At 45.2% G+C, this 16691-nt stretch overlaps 1 protein-coding gene across 1 annotated transcript in view; it reads right to left on the bottom strand.

Moving 5' to 3' along the window:
* The window catches only part of LOC138465591 (extracellular calcium-sensing receptor-like), a 122744-nt gene that overhangs the window by 36666 nt on the left and 69387 nt on the right, over positions 1–16691 (bottom strand). Inside the window, exon 3 of the mRNA XM_069607224.1 lies at positions 4658–5482. Coding sequence (XP_069463325.1) covers positions 4658–5482 — 825 coding nt within the window. The remainder of the gene's footprint in view (positions 1–4657; positions 5483–16691) is intronic.

Raw genomic sequence — 16691 nt, forward strand, 5'->3', positions numbered from 1 at the left:
AAATATGTATATATGTGTATGATTTTATTTTGTATATTCCTTCCCTTACGGCCCCCTGCGGCCGAAGCGCACGCAGCCCCCTTCGGCTGCGTACCCTTTACGACGCTCTTATACAGTCGTCCTGTTTCCCCGTCTCCTCCCCCTTTTACACTTGCCGTGGCCGGCGTTCTCCGTGCGCAGCCACGCCTCTCTCCCCTTCTCCTTTTCCCGATCCACTCGTTTATCGTTTGTCTCCGTGCCCGCTCCCTTATCATATTTCTCTTCCCCACTACTCCCAAAACCAGAGTTCCTCGTGCTCGCGATATCCTATTAAAGCCCTACTGGTGACGTCACCGATTTCTTCGAGCTACCGGTACCTTCTTCATATGTTCTTTAAGTTCAAAAATACACTTGCGACCTACCCCCACTAACCCTACAGCTGTCTTCCTGCCACTCCTGGAACAAGGTAATCACATCAATAATATAATCGGACTGCGCACGCTGCGTCGCCTCGCGTGTGATACGCCCCTCAACAGGAGGGCTTAACCAGCCAATTATCTTCCGTATTGGGCAACTAAGCAACTAGCCACCGCCTACAGGGAAACGTCATCTACCTATCGAGTTTCTTGCTCAAACAATAGGGATCCTCGTCTACTCATTGATCAATAAATGCCAAATCGTAGGAAACCACACACACCCACCCTTACACGTAGTCGCGATTTAGGCCAATCTGTGTCTTACGAGCGGCCGCACGTGATGTTTTCGTGCTCCGCCCCCCTCTTCCGCGTAACGTAGCCGACTGCTCTCGCACTCGTCTCGCTACCATTCATTCCATTGGCAACACTAAGTTGTTAGACCTTCGCCGTGCATCTGTACAACACCTCCCTCCTCCCTTATTTACTTCCTCCCCCTCCCTCACAATTTCACATTGCTTGTTGTGCGTGTCATGCTCACCAAGTTCTCTCGATGCAGGGCCGCTCGACTGCGTGCACCCCTCCAAGCAGCTCGCCACCTCCCCTCGTCTGGACCACGTCTGGACACTCGCCAACCGCGGGCGGGATACTTCTCAACCGGCTCCCGAGGGCCAATATCCGGATTGCGCTGTCCGGTCTTCTCGCAGCTCCGCGATGGTCCTGTAGTCCTCAGAAGGGGGCAACGGCAGAGGGGGCTGCGCCGCCGGGCCTCCTCGCAACGGGAGTGCCTGGAAAAAGTAAAAATAAAAAGTCTATCTTAAACAGATCTCAGCAGTGCCTCCAACTTGTCGGGGGGGAATTTCTGCCGGGGTCGGCCGGGCCGTCCGCAGACCTCCAGGCAGGGAGGCCCCAACTCCTCCCGTGTATATCCCAGATGAGATAGAGTATGAGACACACACAAGGAGCAAGGTGACTCTGCTGTTTATTAGACAAAACGGCAGGGATGGGTCAAGGAGCGTACGCGTCCGTCCTGACACACACAATCGTGGGGCTCGCAGGCCCTTTTTACTGTATTATGACGCGCTACTTGCGTCACTTCAGAAAGTTAACAAAAAACCTATTGCCACTCTTAATTGGTTGCTCGAGTGGTAGGGTTAGTATAGCACACATATAGAGAACAATGTTAGTGGACAAAGGGTAGTCAGGTGATATATCTGGGTTGTCCCTACAATTAGATACATGAGAATTGTTACATGAAGACTCCTGAGGATTGGTTAATATTACTGTCGTCAGTGATAAGAGCCCCATGTTCTGATTGGTGCGCCCGTGAGCCTCCCAGCCTGGGACCACCGCCGTTCCCAGCTCTCGGTGTACCTGCAATTTGCAACAATGTTTCATTATGGGTACGTGCAGACAATGTGAGGATTTATTCATGGCTGGACGGCTGACCGCTCCCACTGTTGCAGATGTCCATTGCCTTTCAAGTGTATCTGCCTGTGTCTCGTTAACGAGGGATCCAGACGCCTCTTTTCTCCTTGGTTTGGCACCTCGTCAGGTTCGGCTTGGTCACGTGGGGAGGGACCGTGTTTGAGGCAGAATTCTGCACAATTAATATTGCTTTTCCACTGTGTGTCTGGTTTAAGTTGCAGGTGTGACCTTAACGTTGGTGCGCGGAGTGCGAGGTTGCAACATCGTGCCTTTGATGCTTTGCTCTTGGAATGTGGGTTTGCAACATTGCGACCTTGGCTGGTTGTTCCACCCGGCTCTTTCTGCAGGATCAGCAACTTGACTCTTGCTTTGTTAATGTCCACGGGAGCTCTTGTTTGAGGCCTACTTGGGCCTGGTGCATAAGTGGTTCGTTTGGTGCGTAGGTGCTTTAGGTTATAGTCTCATATTGTCTTATGGCCAGTATCGTGTCTTTGTTATAATTCTTATTACGGCACCTAAGTGTAGGAGAAGCGTAAGCAAGCTCTTTAGATGAGTTCATGATGCGTCTTGCGTTTCTGCATTTCTGAAAGCCTATGTAAAAACAATAAAGATGCACGTCCGTGAGTATGTCTGTCGCCTACGTCATAGCACTGAGTATATTCTTCATGTAGATTGGTGCGGGAGTGTCCAGTGTGTATGTTGGCACAGGTGTGCTATCCGTTGGCTATGTCGTCATGGCATCTCTAACGACGTATAGTTTTAGTCCAGTTGATCCATGCCGCAGGCATCGGCATGGGCGGGCGGGCTGCTGTGCAGGCAGATGGACACATCCGTATGTTCCTGTACCAGGGTATCTGGTCGTCTGGTAGATGGGCAAACTCTTCTCGTGGCGGGTGCTTGGGCCGTGAGCCTTTAGGCCAAGCTCGAGAGGTGAAGGACGGGAGCCTGGTCTTCCATTCTCCCACTTCAAACCCCTAACTTCCACGGGGCCTAACCTAACTGATCCAACAGGCTGGCTGAGCAGTTGCTGCTACTGGCCAAGAACCGTGCTAGAACCCAAGATCCAGACCCATAGAGCAGGGCTGTACCCAGAACCAACCCGTCAGATCCAGTCCAAGAGGCCGCGCAGACCAGAGGGCCTTGCTGAGAGCAGAACCCAGTACCTGAGACCATTCCGGTGGTGAGATAATCCCAGCCAAACCCTTGACCAGATCTTTGACGGGCCCATTCCATTCCAAAGCCATAGGAGTGAGTATTTAGTATAGAACTGTCCATAGTCATCTCTTAGTTTAAAGTAAACATATTCAATCCATTTCAACCTATCCAGAACTGCATTATAGAATCTTGTGTCGATCCTGAATTCTTCTCATTATATAGTCTGTGATAATTGTAGCGATAATCATCTGTGCGCTGTTATTTTCTGAAGAAAGTCAAGTGTCCTGGCGCACAGCAATCAGAGTGGAAGGTGCCCTGTTCAGGTGGTTGTCCCATTGGGTATCTTGCACTTTCATAGCTCCTTAGTATAAGTCCATCTTGGTTCCTAATCTTTAAAGCGCATCTTTCAATTTGAATCTTGACTCTGTTTCTGAAAAATCTACCTTCACAAAAATCTCTGCAGCTTTTGAACCGTATGTCCTAGAAACACAATGTAAATGTCATTTTGAAGCTAACATCCTCAGCTTTCAAACAAACCTATAGCTTTTCCATAATCACATTTCCTGCATGCTGAAAAGTTGCCACAATTTTGCATTTGGCTTAATTTCACCCCATGTAAAAAAACAGCTATTTCTTGCTTTCAACTTCTGAATTTCGTTTTCCATCTGCTGATCATTCTATAATCATTGCTAGTGTTGATCTGACCCAATCCAAAGTAACTCTCACTAGTTCTGAATCTCATTTAGCGAATTAAAAGCATTTTTAGCATTTTCCCCATTCAATTCAAACCACATTTAAACGCGATTGACCTGTTTAAAATCATACCTGTTCTCTCTGAGCTTGCTGGGGGAATTGGGATTGAACTTAATTGTTGATTGTTATTCCTGATACCTGTGTGCCCTCATTCCATATCTTCATATTGCATGTTGGACGGAGTGAGTAACAACAGGGGAACAAGTGATCACATTGCCTTTGATTGAAGTCATATCAAGTTTTATTTCTGTGTTGCATTCTTTTCATCTCATTGCATTTCCTTGAACCCATACAAAGTATTCTCTGCTAGATTAGTCTTCCTATTCCTACTCCTAACTGATTAAAGAGATTGTTGATATTGTAATATTACCCATTGCTGATCATTGTTCATATTCATAAGTGTGATATTCAGATATTATTCACATTCATAAAAGTATAATCTATATATTGTTCAATTCTTCAAATAAATCTTTTAATTTGCAAAACAAATCTATTTCTTGGTTCAGTGAGACCGGGGGAATTCAAAGAGAGGGGCGTTATATAAGGGTACATCATTCAGAATTAAACTAACTTTTGACATAAAAATATATAAATAAGGGTTTCCATTAGACATCCCATACTAGGCATTGACTTAGTTGGAGTGCTGGATTGAAATCACTTCCAAGATAAGAGTGTCAAATGCTGTTGATTGGCCGAGCATGACTAGCATGCTCAAATCTCCCTCGTCAGCGGCCCTGAGAATATCATCCCAAAAGCCCAATAAGGCATTTCTGGTGCCACGCCCAGGCCTTCAGTTCTATTGGTCATTGCATGCCGTGTTGGGGGTGGCATTGTAGGAGTGGGGGAGACGGTAGTGCAGTTGTATACTTTCCATTTTTCATCTTACAAAAAGTAACACATCTATATAGAAAACAAAATCCACATTTTACCTGCCATGGTTGATAATCTTCTATATCTGCACAGTTGTCGAGATGGAAGGGACCACTGCCCGGCCTGCAGGAAATGAGATCCTGTAGCGCCAATGCAATGGCATAAACTGCTCTGTAGATGTTGTAGGGGACGGTGAAACTGGTGACATCGTTTTGGTATATTTGAAGACTTTCTAACTTCTCGGTCCCAGTGCACAGTCTGCTTGTATTATGCAGAGCATCCATTGTAGTTCTTTGGTCCAGCAACTTGCAGCCAAATGCGTCTTCCCAGAACTCTTTGATAAAACCCAATGAGGTTGATGGTTGGACACTGGTGAGATACCTTTTAAAGTCTGGCATCTCACCCCTGAATGTGGCAAACCCAATGGTGCCTGAAAGGATTTCTGAGTATTTCTCTGAGGAAAGAAGCATTGATGTTGACCAAGCCTCACTAGCTACCCAGATCTTCCCAGAAACTTTCTGTCTCAGAAGTTCATCCAGAACCACACCGAAATCAGGGTCAAAAGAAAATACAACAATGGCATTTGCTGTTGAATTCTTGATGACTTGGGCGATACGTACAGCATTTTTGTCCTCTTTGTTTGATATGATTGTCTCTGAGAAAGCAATGCATGCTCCGGCCGTAATGAGCTCCTCTTTTATTAAACGTATTCCCTGCTGACCATAGTCACTGTCCTCAGCTAGGAGGCCCACCCAGAGCCATCCAAAGTGCATGACCAGTTGAGCCAGCCCATTGGATTGGTAGTCATCACTAGGAACTGTTCGGAAGAAGGAAGGGAATTGAATTCGATCACTCAGGAGAGGACTTGATGCAGAGTAACTGACCTTTAAAAGAAGAGAATAAAAAGCCAGATGGTTACGAATGAATCAATGGTTTAGGACATGCAGTGATCACTAATACACGTCTAGCTGTACCTTCATTTCTGAAGCTCACCTGGCCTAAAAACAAGGTAAATTCTACCCAATTCTCCTTTACAAGCAATGCTATGCAACCACATGAAACATGATAATATGCCGATTTGCATGCTAGTGGAATATGATTGCATTTTGCTGCATGACCCTTGTCCTGTCCTTGGTCTGCTAGCGAGTAACCTTAAAGCTGTAAAGTAGTCTGCTTCATAATGTGTAATGAGAATGTTTTCTAATATTCCCTCATCAGTAGCAATATCTTTTGCTAAGGCACATGATAAAAGGATGCCCAAAGCAAGGTAAAGGTCCCTAACTCTTGCTTTAATATACAAGCTGAGGAATCCTTATACCCTCTAATTGGCGCCCAGACTATTTCTTTACCAGTGATTTTCTGAAAGAAAGCCTACATAGCACGTACTCTAATCTCTATCAAATGCCCTAAGCATGTTATAAAACAGGACTTCTCAACTATAATTCCCTTTTAAATAAAACTATGAATGCTTGGAAATCAGTAACATCGTTTGCAATGGGGATCCCTAATACAACCTGAATTCTGCCCATCTCCACAGACCTGAAAATCCATACATATAATTTAGGTGCATTGCCAAATAGTTCACTTGAGCAACTCTCAGATGATTAACATCAACATTAGAGGATTAAACTCTGGCAAAAGTTAAAGCCCCAAGTAATATATTCCATTGTCAGGTATCCCGGCCTCAATGCCCGAGAAGAATTTAACGGAAGGATTACATCTTTCCGCATTGTGAAATTGACCAAATATTAGGGTGGCTTGAGATAAACACACACACCCAAGCAAGTGTTTGGCTTGCAATTTTGGGGATGCAGGGTTTGGATCATAATTTTATGACGTTTACCTGTGAAGAGGCTTGTATGCTTGATGGGTTTTCAAATACAGATGTTTTCTTTGCAAGTTTTTTGTTTTCCATTTAACACAATCATTCACTAGTAAAACTCTCCACTAAGAGAACTAAACTAAGTGGTGAGAGGCATCTGTTGCACTTAAGGGCAGTGAACTACCTTTCCTCAAGAAGGCTTTTAAAATCATACACCGGATGCCTCTTCTGGATACATAAGTATAAAGTGAAAATGTGGAATTACATCTGTTGTGACTGGTGCTATGGCCTGGAAAAGTTCCCCAAAATCTTAGCATTCAAAAGATACTACTTAGTTTGGTTAGTCTGTGGAAGAGGCTAAAGTGGCTCATGTGAACTGGCAGGTCTAGCCTTTGAGTTGTCCAAAGCAGCTGTAATCAGTGCAGCTTTGACGGCTTGGCGACCACATCTGTGGGTCCTTTTCTTTAAGCGGAGGTGCTTAGTGTTTTGGAGTGCGGAGTTATTCAATTGTGCTTCGCCTCCATTTTAACCTTTCTCTCTGCCTGTGCTATGCAGTGTGGGAGTAGCTGAGAATCATTGGACCTGATTGTGTGCCAAATGACAGCGAGTTACAGCGGCCGCAGGGGAGATAGTGAAATTCCAGGGCAAACACGCTGTGGGAGAGGTCGCTGACTGTTGAAGCTGCATTGTCGGGCTGTCGGTCAGGACAGAAGTATCCTGATATATTACAAGGGGGCTTTTGCTCCACGGGCTTACTGGCTATTAAACATCTAGCGGGAAACCCCTGAATGGAATAAGGGATTCACAGTGCCTATTTAACCAGTGTCTGGTGTGTTATGCTGATAACACAAGAGTGGCAAGAGTGTGGAGCCCCCTCCCAAGCAACCTCAGTGAGTACAAGCTGCACCCTGCTGTTGGCTTTGAGAGACAAGCTCATCCTAGCTCATACCATCTCTTTACAGCGTGTTGCAGCTCGGTACTATCTTGACACTCAGAGGTTGTTTATTTTGAAGTACTCACTCCCCCATTTCTGCACTACACAGTTAAGGGTGCTCATGTTTCTGGGGAACAGCTTTTTCTGGATTGTCCCGGTTCCGAGTGTTCCCAGATCGGGCTGGATGCCAAAACGTAAGGCGAAGCTAAAGCACAAAAATAAACAACTGGGTCGGACAGGGTGCGGGCAAATGAAACATCCTTTTTCTTGAGTGATGTATACCAGGGATCCCTGCCAGCAATCGACTAGGTGGGCCCTGCGTAGTCAGAAGTGCCCCCTGATGAGCCCCCAACCAGGGGATATTTTGGACTTGCAAAGTTCTGAGGCAGGTAAAACCATATTATTGAAGCATCTACCCCTCATGGCACCCTCGAGTCCAGGGTAGGTGTAGGAGTACAGGGGGTAGTAGCTTCCAATTTCGAGTTGCAGGCTACTCTTCACAGTGACCAGACATTGTATGGACATCTGTTGGGGGAGTGAGAGAGCATGTTGGAGGGGACATGGTGATTGGGCCCCCTACAAGTCATGAATGAGGCAGGATTCAACCCAGCTGCTGACTTAGCACCTGACTCACTTTGGATGCGCCAGCCAGCACCTCTGTGGGTTTTTTTACAGCCTCAAATATTATTATGGATCCATGGAGTAATGTAAGGGCTTCAGGTCAAACTGTCAGGAGTTTGGCACATACAAATAGCCCACGCATGGACAGTAACCATAACAGTCAACACACTATATTCGACCTAATTACTGAGAGATTAATAATATTCTTGAAAAAGCTTTCTCTGCTTTCCTTGTGTCCTTGTGGTACAGCATGGCTTCGGTGGTAAAAAGTGGGGGTTTAATTCTAACTTTACATTCATTTTTGTCATGAAGGAGAGGGGGAAATGATCACTATCCGGGCGTTTAATTACCACAAAATCCCTTATCCTCTGAAAAAGATGACAATCTACTAAACAGTAGTCTATGATAGAAGAGCTGGCTCCCGGCTTGTAAGTACAACTAGGGAGAATCTCACCCTTGCATCTGCCATTAAGCTCCATCAGACACAGACATCATACATAAAGGAGTCATGGGCAACCCCTCCCAACTATCTGGTCCTTGGTTATTGAGAATCCTGGGGGGAATGCTGCATATACCCTCTAATAGCTGTCTCTCCCTTGGTCCTCTTGCTCTGGGGGCCCAATTTAGCATTAAGATACCCCACACATATTACGAAGGGGCAACTCCTACAGTTACTAATAACCACTGCCAGTTTCTTTAGGGCATCATCAGTAGATTTACTCTTTTTTGCATGGAGATAAACATTTACTAGTTGCACCACCACCTGACCATCCTCACCTTTCAAAACAACCCCCAGGGCATCTTTGGTGTCCAAGCTTAATCTTTCTGGTGTAAGGTGGTGTAGACTTCTTATTAATGTCAAAATACCTCCGGAAGGCCTCCCTCTCACCTGTAAGTGACTCCAATCAAGCAGTCCCACTAAGTCAGTGCCTTGTCTGGGATGCCCAAGGGAAGCCCTTATTTATGTATTTTTATGGCAATTTATAATCTGGATGATGAACCCTTGTATAACACCCCTCTCTTAGAATCCCCCTTGACCCCACTGAGCAAAGAAGTAGGCTTGTTTTGCAAATTTAAAAGGTTTATTTGAAAAATTAAACAATATATATATATATATAAATATCACACTTCTATAAATAAATTGATAATGCATAGTACACTTGTGAATATGAGCAGTAATCAGCAAGAGGTAATCCTACAGTAGCACAGTTCTTGGTTACTTATGAATAGGAACAGAAGAATGAGGTGGGAAAGAATGCTTTATATGGTTCAAGGAAACACAATGATGAATGAGATGCAGTACAGAAAATAACTTGATATGGCTTCAACAAAAGACAATGTAAACTCTTTTCCTTGACAATTCACTCCCCCCCTTTATGCAATATAAGGAGATGGAAAGAAGACACACAGTTCTCAGGAATGCAATCAAATATAGTTCAATTCCCCCCTAGCAAGCTTAGAGGAAAACAGGTATGAGTTTTGAAACACAGGCCCAAAATGCTTTCAATGTGATGGCAACGAAGTGAGAAACGTGCTAAAAATGCTTTTAATTCCCTCTACAGGTTCAGGGTGGGTGATATCAAGTTTATATTAGTTCAGGCTCACTTTAGCAATGCTCTATGAGTAACCAGCAGGTTAAAACAAATTTTAGCAAAGGAAAGCCAGAAGCTGCTGATTTTTACACGTGGCTGAAATTGTGCAAAATGTCAAATCGCAGCAAATTTAATCGCGTGCGTCGAGCGTAATTACGGAGGCCCTATAAGGAGTAGCAAGTCAGTTCTAGGTTCGTAGGAAAGCCTAGAATCTTAGCTTTAAGATACATTTTGCTCCTAGCACAAACGGTTCCGGAGATACGGCCGATTTAGTCAAGGTAGTTTTTCGGATTTGAAATTTTAAAGCTCAGAATGACAGATGACAGTTTTCAGTTTTAAAGATGACAGAATGACACGATTCTAGGAGGCAGTTCTAATAGGCTAAAATAGTTTGGATTAGATTATTTTAAACTAAGAGATTGGTTTTGGCACAGTGAGTACTCACACTATATTTTTGAAATAAGCCGTCAAGGTCTGGTCAGGTTGGACGGGACTTCCAGGAGGTGGTTCAGAAGTCCCGGCTATCTGGGTCAGCTCTTCTCTCTGGGTCTGTCAAGCACCGGTTCTGCTCACAACGGTCTGGTTTTTGGTTCTCTCTGGTTCCGGATACAGCACTGCTTTCTGGATACTGCTACAGGTTCTCGCAAAAGTTCTTGGCAAAAAATTCAAACAGCTCGCCCGGCTGTTGAATAGTTGTGTTGGTTTTGAGGCCTGCTGAAGAGGATTCAGCTTGTGGATTCAGGCCTCTCTGCTACAAATTCTGGAGTTAATTTCTGCTCTCTGGAGATTGATGGATTTGAAGTCTGGATCTCTGGATGTGAATTCTGAAGTCTCCCGGCAAAGAGTCCCGAAAGAAAGTGGAAAGTGGAAAGTGGAAAGTGAATGTCCTGCCTGTCTTTCAGTGGTCCTTTTTATGTCTTTAGAAAGTGGGGGCGTGCATGGCATAACTGAGCCTGCCCCTCTCGCATGATTGGGGGAAGGAAAGGGATTGTCATCATGATGAGGTCTGTTTATGGGTCAGAGGATCCTCCCCTGGTCAATTTGCCCACAAATCTATATTTGATCCAAACACACATTTATCTATGTACCATTTTTCTAATATTATAGGTCCAGTTAACATATTTTCTGTAGTACCAAACCATCCGATCCCTGTCTTTGTACGATGTCATGTTCACTTTTGACAGAATTCTGCCCCTTTTCATCCAGATAACGACCTTTAAACCTTTCCAGATTTGACACAACTGTACACCCCCCTTCTACACACATTCCAGTAAATTTTCATTTGTCTAGCTTAAACACAGTGTCTGCAATATCAATAAATAGCAGGGTTCTGCCTCAGAATATGGTACAGAGTCCTAACGCCTTTTAAAATGTGCACGGAAAAATCCCAAGAATAATGATATTATTTATATAATTTTAACCAGTCCGCACTATGAGTTATCTATCTTTTTAAAATTATGCCCTGGTCAAAAAGGGGTGTGGCTTCCCACATCACATGGTGGAATAACTGGTTTATCCACTTCCCCCAAGCTCAGCTGGCTCTCTCAGGCACTGCCCCTCCCAGTTTCTCCCAAGAGGAAGCCATTTTACGACCCCCCCAATATAACATTTGCCTGAGTCCAGGACAGGGCTTTGTTCAACTTCCTGCAGTCCCCAGGTGCTCCTCCCCTAACCCAGTCAGAGAGGTGTCATCTCCTTTTGGCAGGGGAAGCAGGATGCAGCCAGGCCTGGGAAGAGTTGTTGAGCCAGTTCAACTCCCGTCGGGGGTAGTTGTCAGGCAGAATTCAATTTCTTTAAGTCAAGCTTCAGCTAAATGTCCTGTTTGTTCCCAGTTTAAATCAAACTTATAATTTTTACACATGCAGCTAGAATGCTGATTCTAAGTTCAAAACCATGACATTTAACAGTTGCAAACTATGTGACACTCAAAAGTAGGTCACTCATTTAATTTAAACATTTCGATTTTAGTGGTTTTAAATCCAATTTTAATTAAGCTGCTGACATCCACAGCTCAGCCAGTTTTGTTATAAACATTGTTTTGGGCTCTTCATCTTCCCAGATTTTGTATGCACACAACACTTCATTCTGCCAGATGTCTGCTGGTGTTCAGTAAGATTTTTGAATATCCTGCAATGTTCGAAATAGGCACTTTGAGCTCACATTCTGGAAAACAAAGATGATTTTAAGGCGCTTTTGGTATAACAACACTGTTATTTTTCCTTTGACACCACCTTTCACCCCTGGCGCTTCCAGTCCATCATGCTGGCACTGGTGGGTGGCAGGGTAGACAACCATTTTAGTGTGAGCAAAACCGCGCGGTTTTCCTGGTTCTGGGATGGAATGATGGGCTGCGACAGCTCATCCCCACATCCACCCAGTCTATTGATTTAGTTTTGTTCTCGGATAGAATGATGGGAGGCGACAGCTCATTGCCACATCTACCCCGTCTAATAATTCAACATGGGTCAAAACCCTTGACAAACCCCCCTGCCCGACTGCACTTTGAATTTGAGTTGAGGGGGAGTCGGGTGCAAAGAATGTTTTGATCCACAAGCTGGTATGTCTGCATCATCTTCTCCCAATTCTGTAGATGGCACAGTTCAGCATCTTTTCCTCCACCCAGTTTGATCGATCGGTTCTCCTCGCCGGTCCTGATGGGAATATTGGGCGGTACCCCTGGCCCCTCGGATCATTGCTCCCGGTCCCCGGTCGTCCTCCTTGGCCAGTCTCCAGATTTTCTTTCTCCTAGGACGACAAAGCAAAAGCGGCAATACCTATTCATAGACATTTTTTGACCACTATTGATATAGTGGGGCGACATATACATTTTATAAATCACGAGAATAGATCATAGCATTTCTTATTTTGAACAACAAGATATCATCATGAAACATTTTTTTTCCAATCATAATATTTTATGGGATATTTTAGGATGGCAACTGAATTAATCTGGAGCGGTTCCCTCTGGTATTGCAGAGGACTCCTCCAGTTGCTGCAGAGTGTGCCTGGGATGGCAACACTTTAGCTGATTAATATGGACCCACTTATCTTCCCCTTCTGCCAAATTACCTATGGGGATGCAGATTTTGTAGGCAACAGGGGAGATCTTGTCTATAATTTCAAAAGGTCCCTTCCATGTAGGCAAAAACTTTCGCTGTTTGGCCTGGTTCCTTTGGAAATTGTATAGATAGACCCGGTCTCCCACATCATATTCCTTCCTGGTGGTTTTCAAATCATAGTGCGTTTACATACTCTCAGCTGATCTTTCTAGATTCCGCTGAGCATAGGCAAAAGCATGTTGGAGGTGTTTCCTTAAATTCTCCACATACTCATGAGTTGTGGAGGCATTTATCAGTGTCTGCTCTTGGGTCCTGTAGAGCAAATGCTGAGGAAGCACCATCTTGCGTCCAGTCATCAACTGAAATGGTGACATTTTAGTTGCAGATGAAGGGGTAGATCTGATGGCCATTAGGACCAGAGGTAATCGGATATCCCAACTTGGCCCAGAATCTGCCACAAACATTTTTAATATGCTCACAATTGTCCGGTTGTATCTCTCCACTGCTCCAGAAGAAGTTGGGCTGTAAGCAATGTGTAGCTTCCTTTTAACCCCCAGTATCTCCCACATCTTTGTCATTACTTCACTGGTGAAGTGGCTACCCCTGTCTGACTCAATCCTTTGAGGTAGACCAAAACGGGAAAAGATGTGGTTAATCATCAGGGCAGCTGCTGTTTCTGCCTTGCAGTTTGGGGCCGGGAGACATTCCACCCACTTGGTAAACAAGCATGTGACGGTCAACATGTACTTGTTTCCTCTAGAAGAGCGAATTACAGGGCCTACAAAGTCGATTTGCAAATCTGACCATGGCAGTGTCATCCCCCTCTTTTGGAGAGGCGCACGGTGTGTGAGGGATGATGGCTGAAACTGTGCACACACAAGACACCCCTTCAAGTATTGGTCGAGGTCCTGCCCCATGTGTGGCCAGTATGCAATCTCTCTTAAGATTTCCAGTGTTGTGTGAAACCCCCTATGACTGACGGTGGCAGCATCATGGGCGTGACTTAACATCAGGCTTCGGAATGAGGTAGGGACCACCCACTGATCATGGCCAGCTTGGGATTTCCTTACCAACAAACCGTCTTGGATTCGGAACCTTTTTGGACATTTCATCAACACTCTTAGGTCCTCTTTCCCAATGTAATCGGTATCCGTCAGGGGAAAGTTCTCAGGGTCCTCAATGTGTTGGTAAAACTTACCAATTATTGGATCCCCCTTCTGAGCTGTAATCAAATCAGCATCAGGGGTCTCCTTACTCCATTGAGCAGTTGAAAGATCATTGTGAGCATTTGTCTGGGATCTAGTGATAGCAGTCACCTGGATTTCCCCCAACAGGGACTCTATTTCTATTAGATCCCCTTGGATGGCCCCGGTTTTGGCCAGCTGATCAGCTAAGTCATTTCCAGTTTTGTCTGGTCCCTCTACTTTGGAATGACCCTTGATCTTTTTCCAGTAGATGGTCATCCCATTCGATGTGACCAGATCATCAATGTTTTAAATTAACTTCCCATGTTTCAAGGTTTTGTTAGTAGCACATAGCATGCCTCTGGTTTTCCAGTTAACCAGGTGCTCCACGAACCCGTTCCGTACAAAATCTGAATCTGTGATTATGACCAGTTCGTGGAGTTGATGTTGGACAGCAGTGAGGATGGCTTGATGCACAGCCATCAATTCTGCCACCTGACTACTTCGGGGACCAATTTTGTATCCAGCGGAGGGTTCTGGGGACTCATTCACCCATGCATTCCCTACGCCGGCCACCAGTTCTTTCTCCCCGTTGTTATCAACATGGTAAGAGCATCCATCCACATAGACAGTGGGAATTCCCTCACACTTGTCTTCTTCAAAGACTTTAGTGTGGGGAATTAAGGTATGCCTCCATGTTGTCCTTGATTTTTAGACTTTCGTCCTCGAGACAGTTTTCTCTGGCACAATCATGCAAGTCAGCCAGACCTTGCGCGATGGGACTCTTCTTGTTTTGGCCATATCTGACCTCCACAGGAAAGCCTTGCATTGACAGAATCCAGGAAGTAATTCGGGAATTACTCACATTTCCGGCCCGGATTCTGTCACTTTGGAGAAATTGCAGAGGCTGGTGTGGAGTCTCCACTATGATGTGTTCCCCCTGGATAAACGGGCGGTAATTCTTCAATGCCCACACCGTTGCCAGGAATGCCTTCTCACAATCGTTGAATTTTTCCTCCACAGAGAATAAAGTTTTGCTCGCATAGGAGATTACTTTATTGACCTTGTCATGCTTTTGGTATAATACTGCCGTCAAGCACGTATTAGAGAACCCTGTCTCCAGGAAGAACTCCTTGTTTCTGACAGGGTAAGCTAGGCAAGGCGCTTGTGAGAGGCTTCTCTTGAGTTGTCTTACTGCCTCGGATTGTTCTGGATCACATTCCCACTTGACCCGCCCCCTTCAAGAGATGAATCAGGGGTCTAGTGATCTCTGCGTAGCCTTCAATGAACTTTCTGCTGTAATTAGTCAGTCTAAGGAGGCTCCTTAGTTCCCGCAGAGTTGTGGGATCCTTCAGTTTCTGGAGTGCTTCCACTTTCTTTTCTTGGGGACAGAGACCCTGAGGAGTAATCTCATGCCCCAAGAAATTAACACGGGTTCTACACCACTGTGCTTTCTGAAAGGAAAGTTTTGCTACGGCGGCCCTCAACTGTGTCAGAACATAACGGATCGCCACTAAGTGTTCTTCCATAGATGAACTTTTGATGAGGACATCATCTACATAAGCCAGGTTACCCCTCGCACCCAGGTCGGGCATGGCCTTATGTAGGAAAATGTTGAATTCATTGCCGGAGTTGAGGTATCCGACGGAAGTCCGGGTCCATGAGTACTGCTGGCCCCCAAAGGTAAAAGCCAGATTGTATTGGTCCTCCCTACTGACAGGCACGGTCCAGTATCCATTGGTCAGGTCTATTGCTGTGAATACCTGTGACCCCTGAATCTGGGCCAGCCCTTGGTCAATGTAGGGCAGAGGCCATCGGGAAGTATGGACCCATTTGTTGAGCTCCCTAAGGTCAGCGCAGAGTCTCCTCTGGCCGTTTGGCTTCAATATTCCCAGCACTGGATTATTGAAGGTGCTGTGTACTGGACGGATTATTCCCTGGGACTCAAGGTACTTAATTATTTCAGTAAGGGACTCCATGGATGCGAGAGGCAAACGATATTGCTTCACAAACACTGGAGACATTCCAGGGTCCGTGAGAATTGTTGTTGTGTGGATGTCGGTGCGACCACAGTCATATGAGTCTACCGCAAAGAGATCTTGGAAATCCAAGAAGACTTGTTTCAACTTTTGCTTCTGTTCCAGAGTCACACAGGCATCAGCTAGGTTGACTCTCTCTTCCACCATCTGCCTGAAGCCTGGAAAGACTTCTGGTTTTGCTATCTCAGCGTCCTCCTCCAGCTGGGTGGAGAAGTCCCTGGTCAGAGTGCTGATTTGGACCGGAGGCTTCAGGTGGGAAAGGCGGCCCTCATGGACCTGGAAAATCACCTCATCCCCTCTGAAGTCACAAGTCACATTTTCCTTACCAAAAGGGCAAGAAGTGTACACCAGGAAGTTCCCCCCATTCCGGGTGAAAATCCTGTCTGGTGTTGTATTGTCATCACTGTCACTGTCAAAACAGTCCTTGTGGATTGGTCCTAACAGTTAAGTTCCTAAATCAATGGAGAAATGTCGGTCATCAACCGCCAGTCCAATAATGGTGCCTGCGGCTAGAGTAATATTCTGTAAGTCGCTGTTATCCACCTCTATTGGAATGGTGTCATGGTCTATGTTGACTAATGGTGTTGGGTTTACCCCCAACCCTTTATGTTGGAGAGAAGCATTTAGATGAATATAAGCATCAGGGTTTTTCAATTTTTGTTCTCTTTTAACTTTCACTACCAGGGAGAATTTTCGGGTCCTTTCTGGGATGGTGACTTCCTCTTTAAGCTGAATTTCAACTGCATAAGGTAGCAATTGAGCTGACCTAAATGCTTTTTCTGGATCATCAAAGCCCATGGGATTATCCGCTAATCGAGACCAAGCTTTGAAGTTTATTAGGT

This window comes from Ambystoma mexicanum, chromosome 1p (assembly GCF_040938575.1).
Source record: "Ambystoma mexicanum isolate Mex_15411 chromosome 1p, UKY_AmexF1_1, whole genome shotgun sequence".
In the NCBI taxonomy this organism is placed as follows: Eukaryota; Metazoa; Chordata; class Amphibia; order Caudata; family Ambystomatidae; genus Ambystoma; species Ambystoma mexicanum.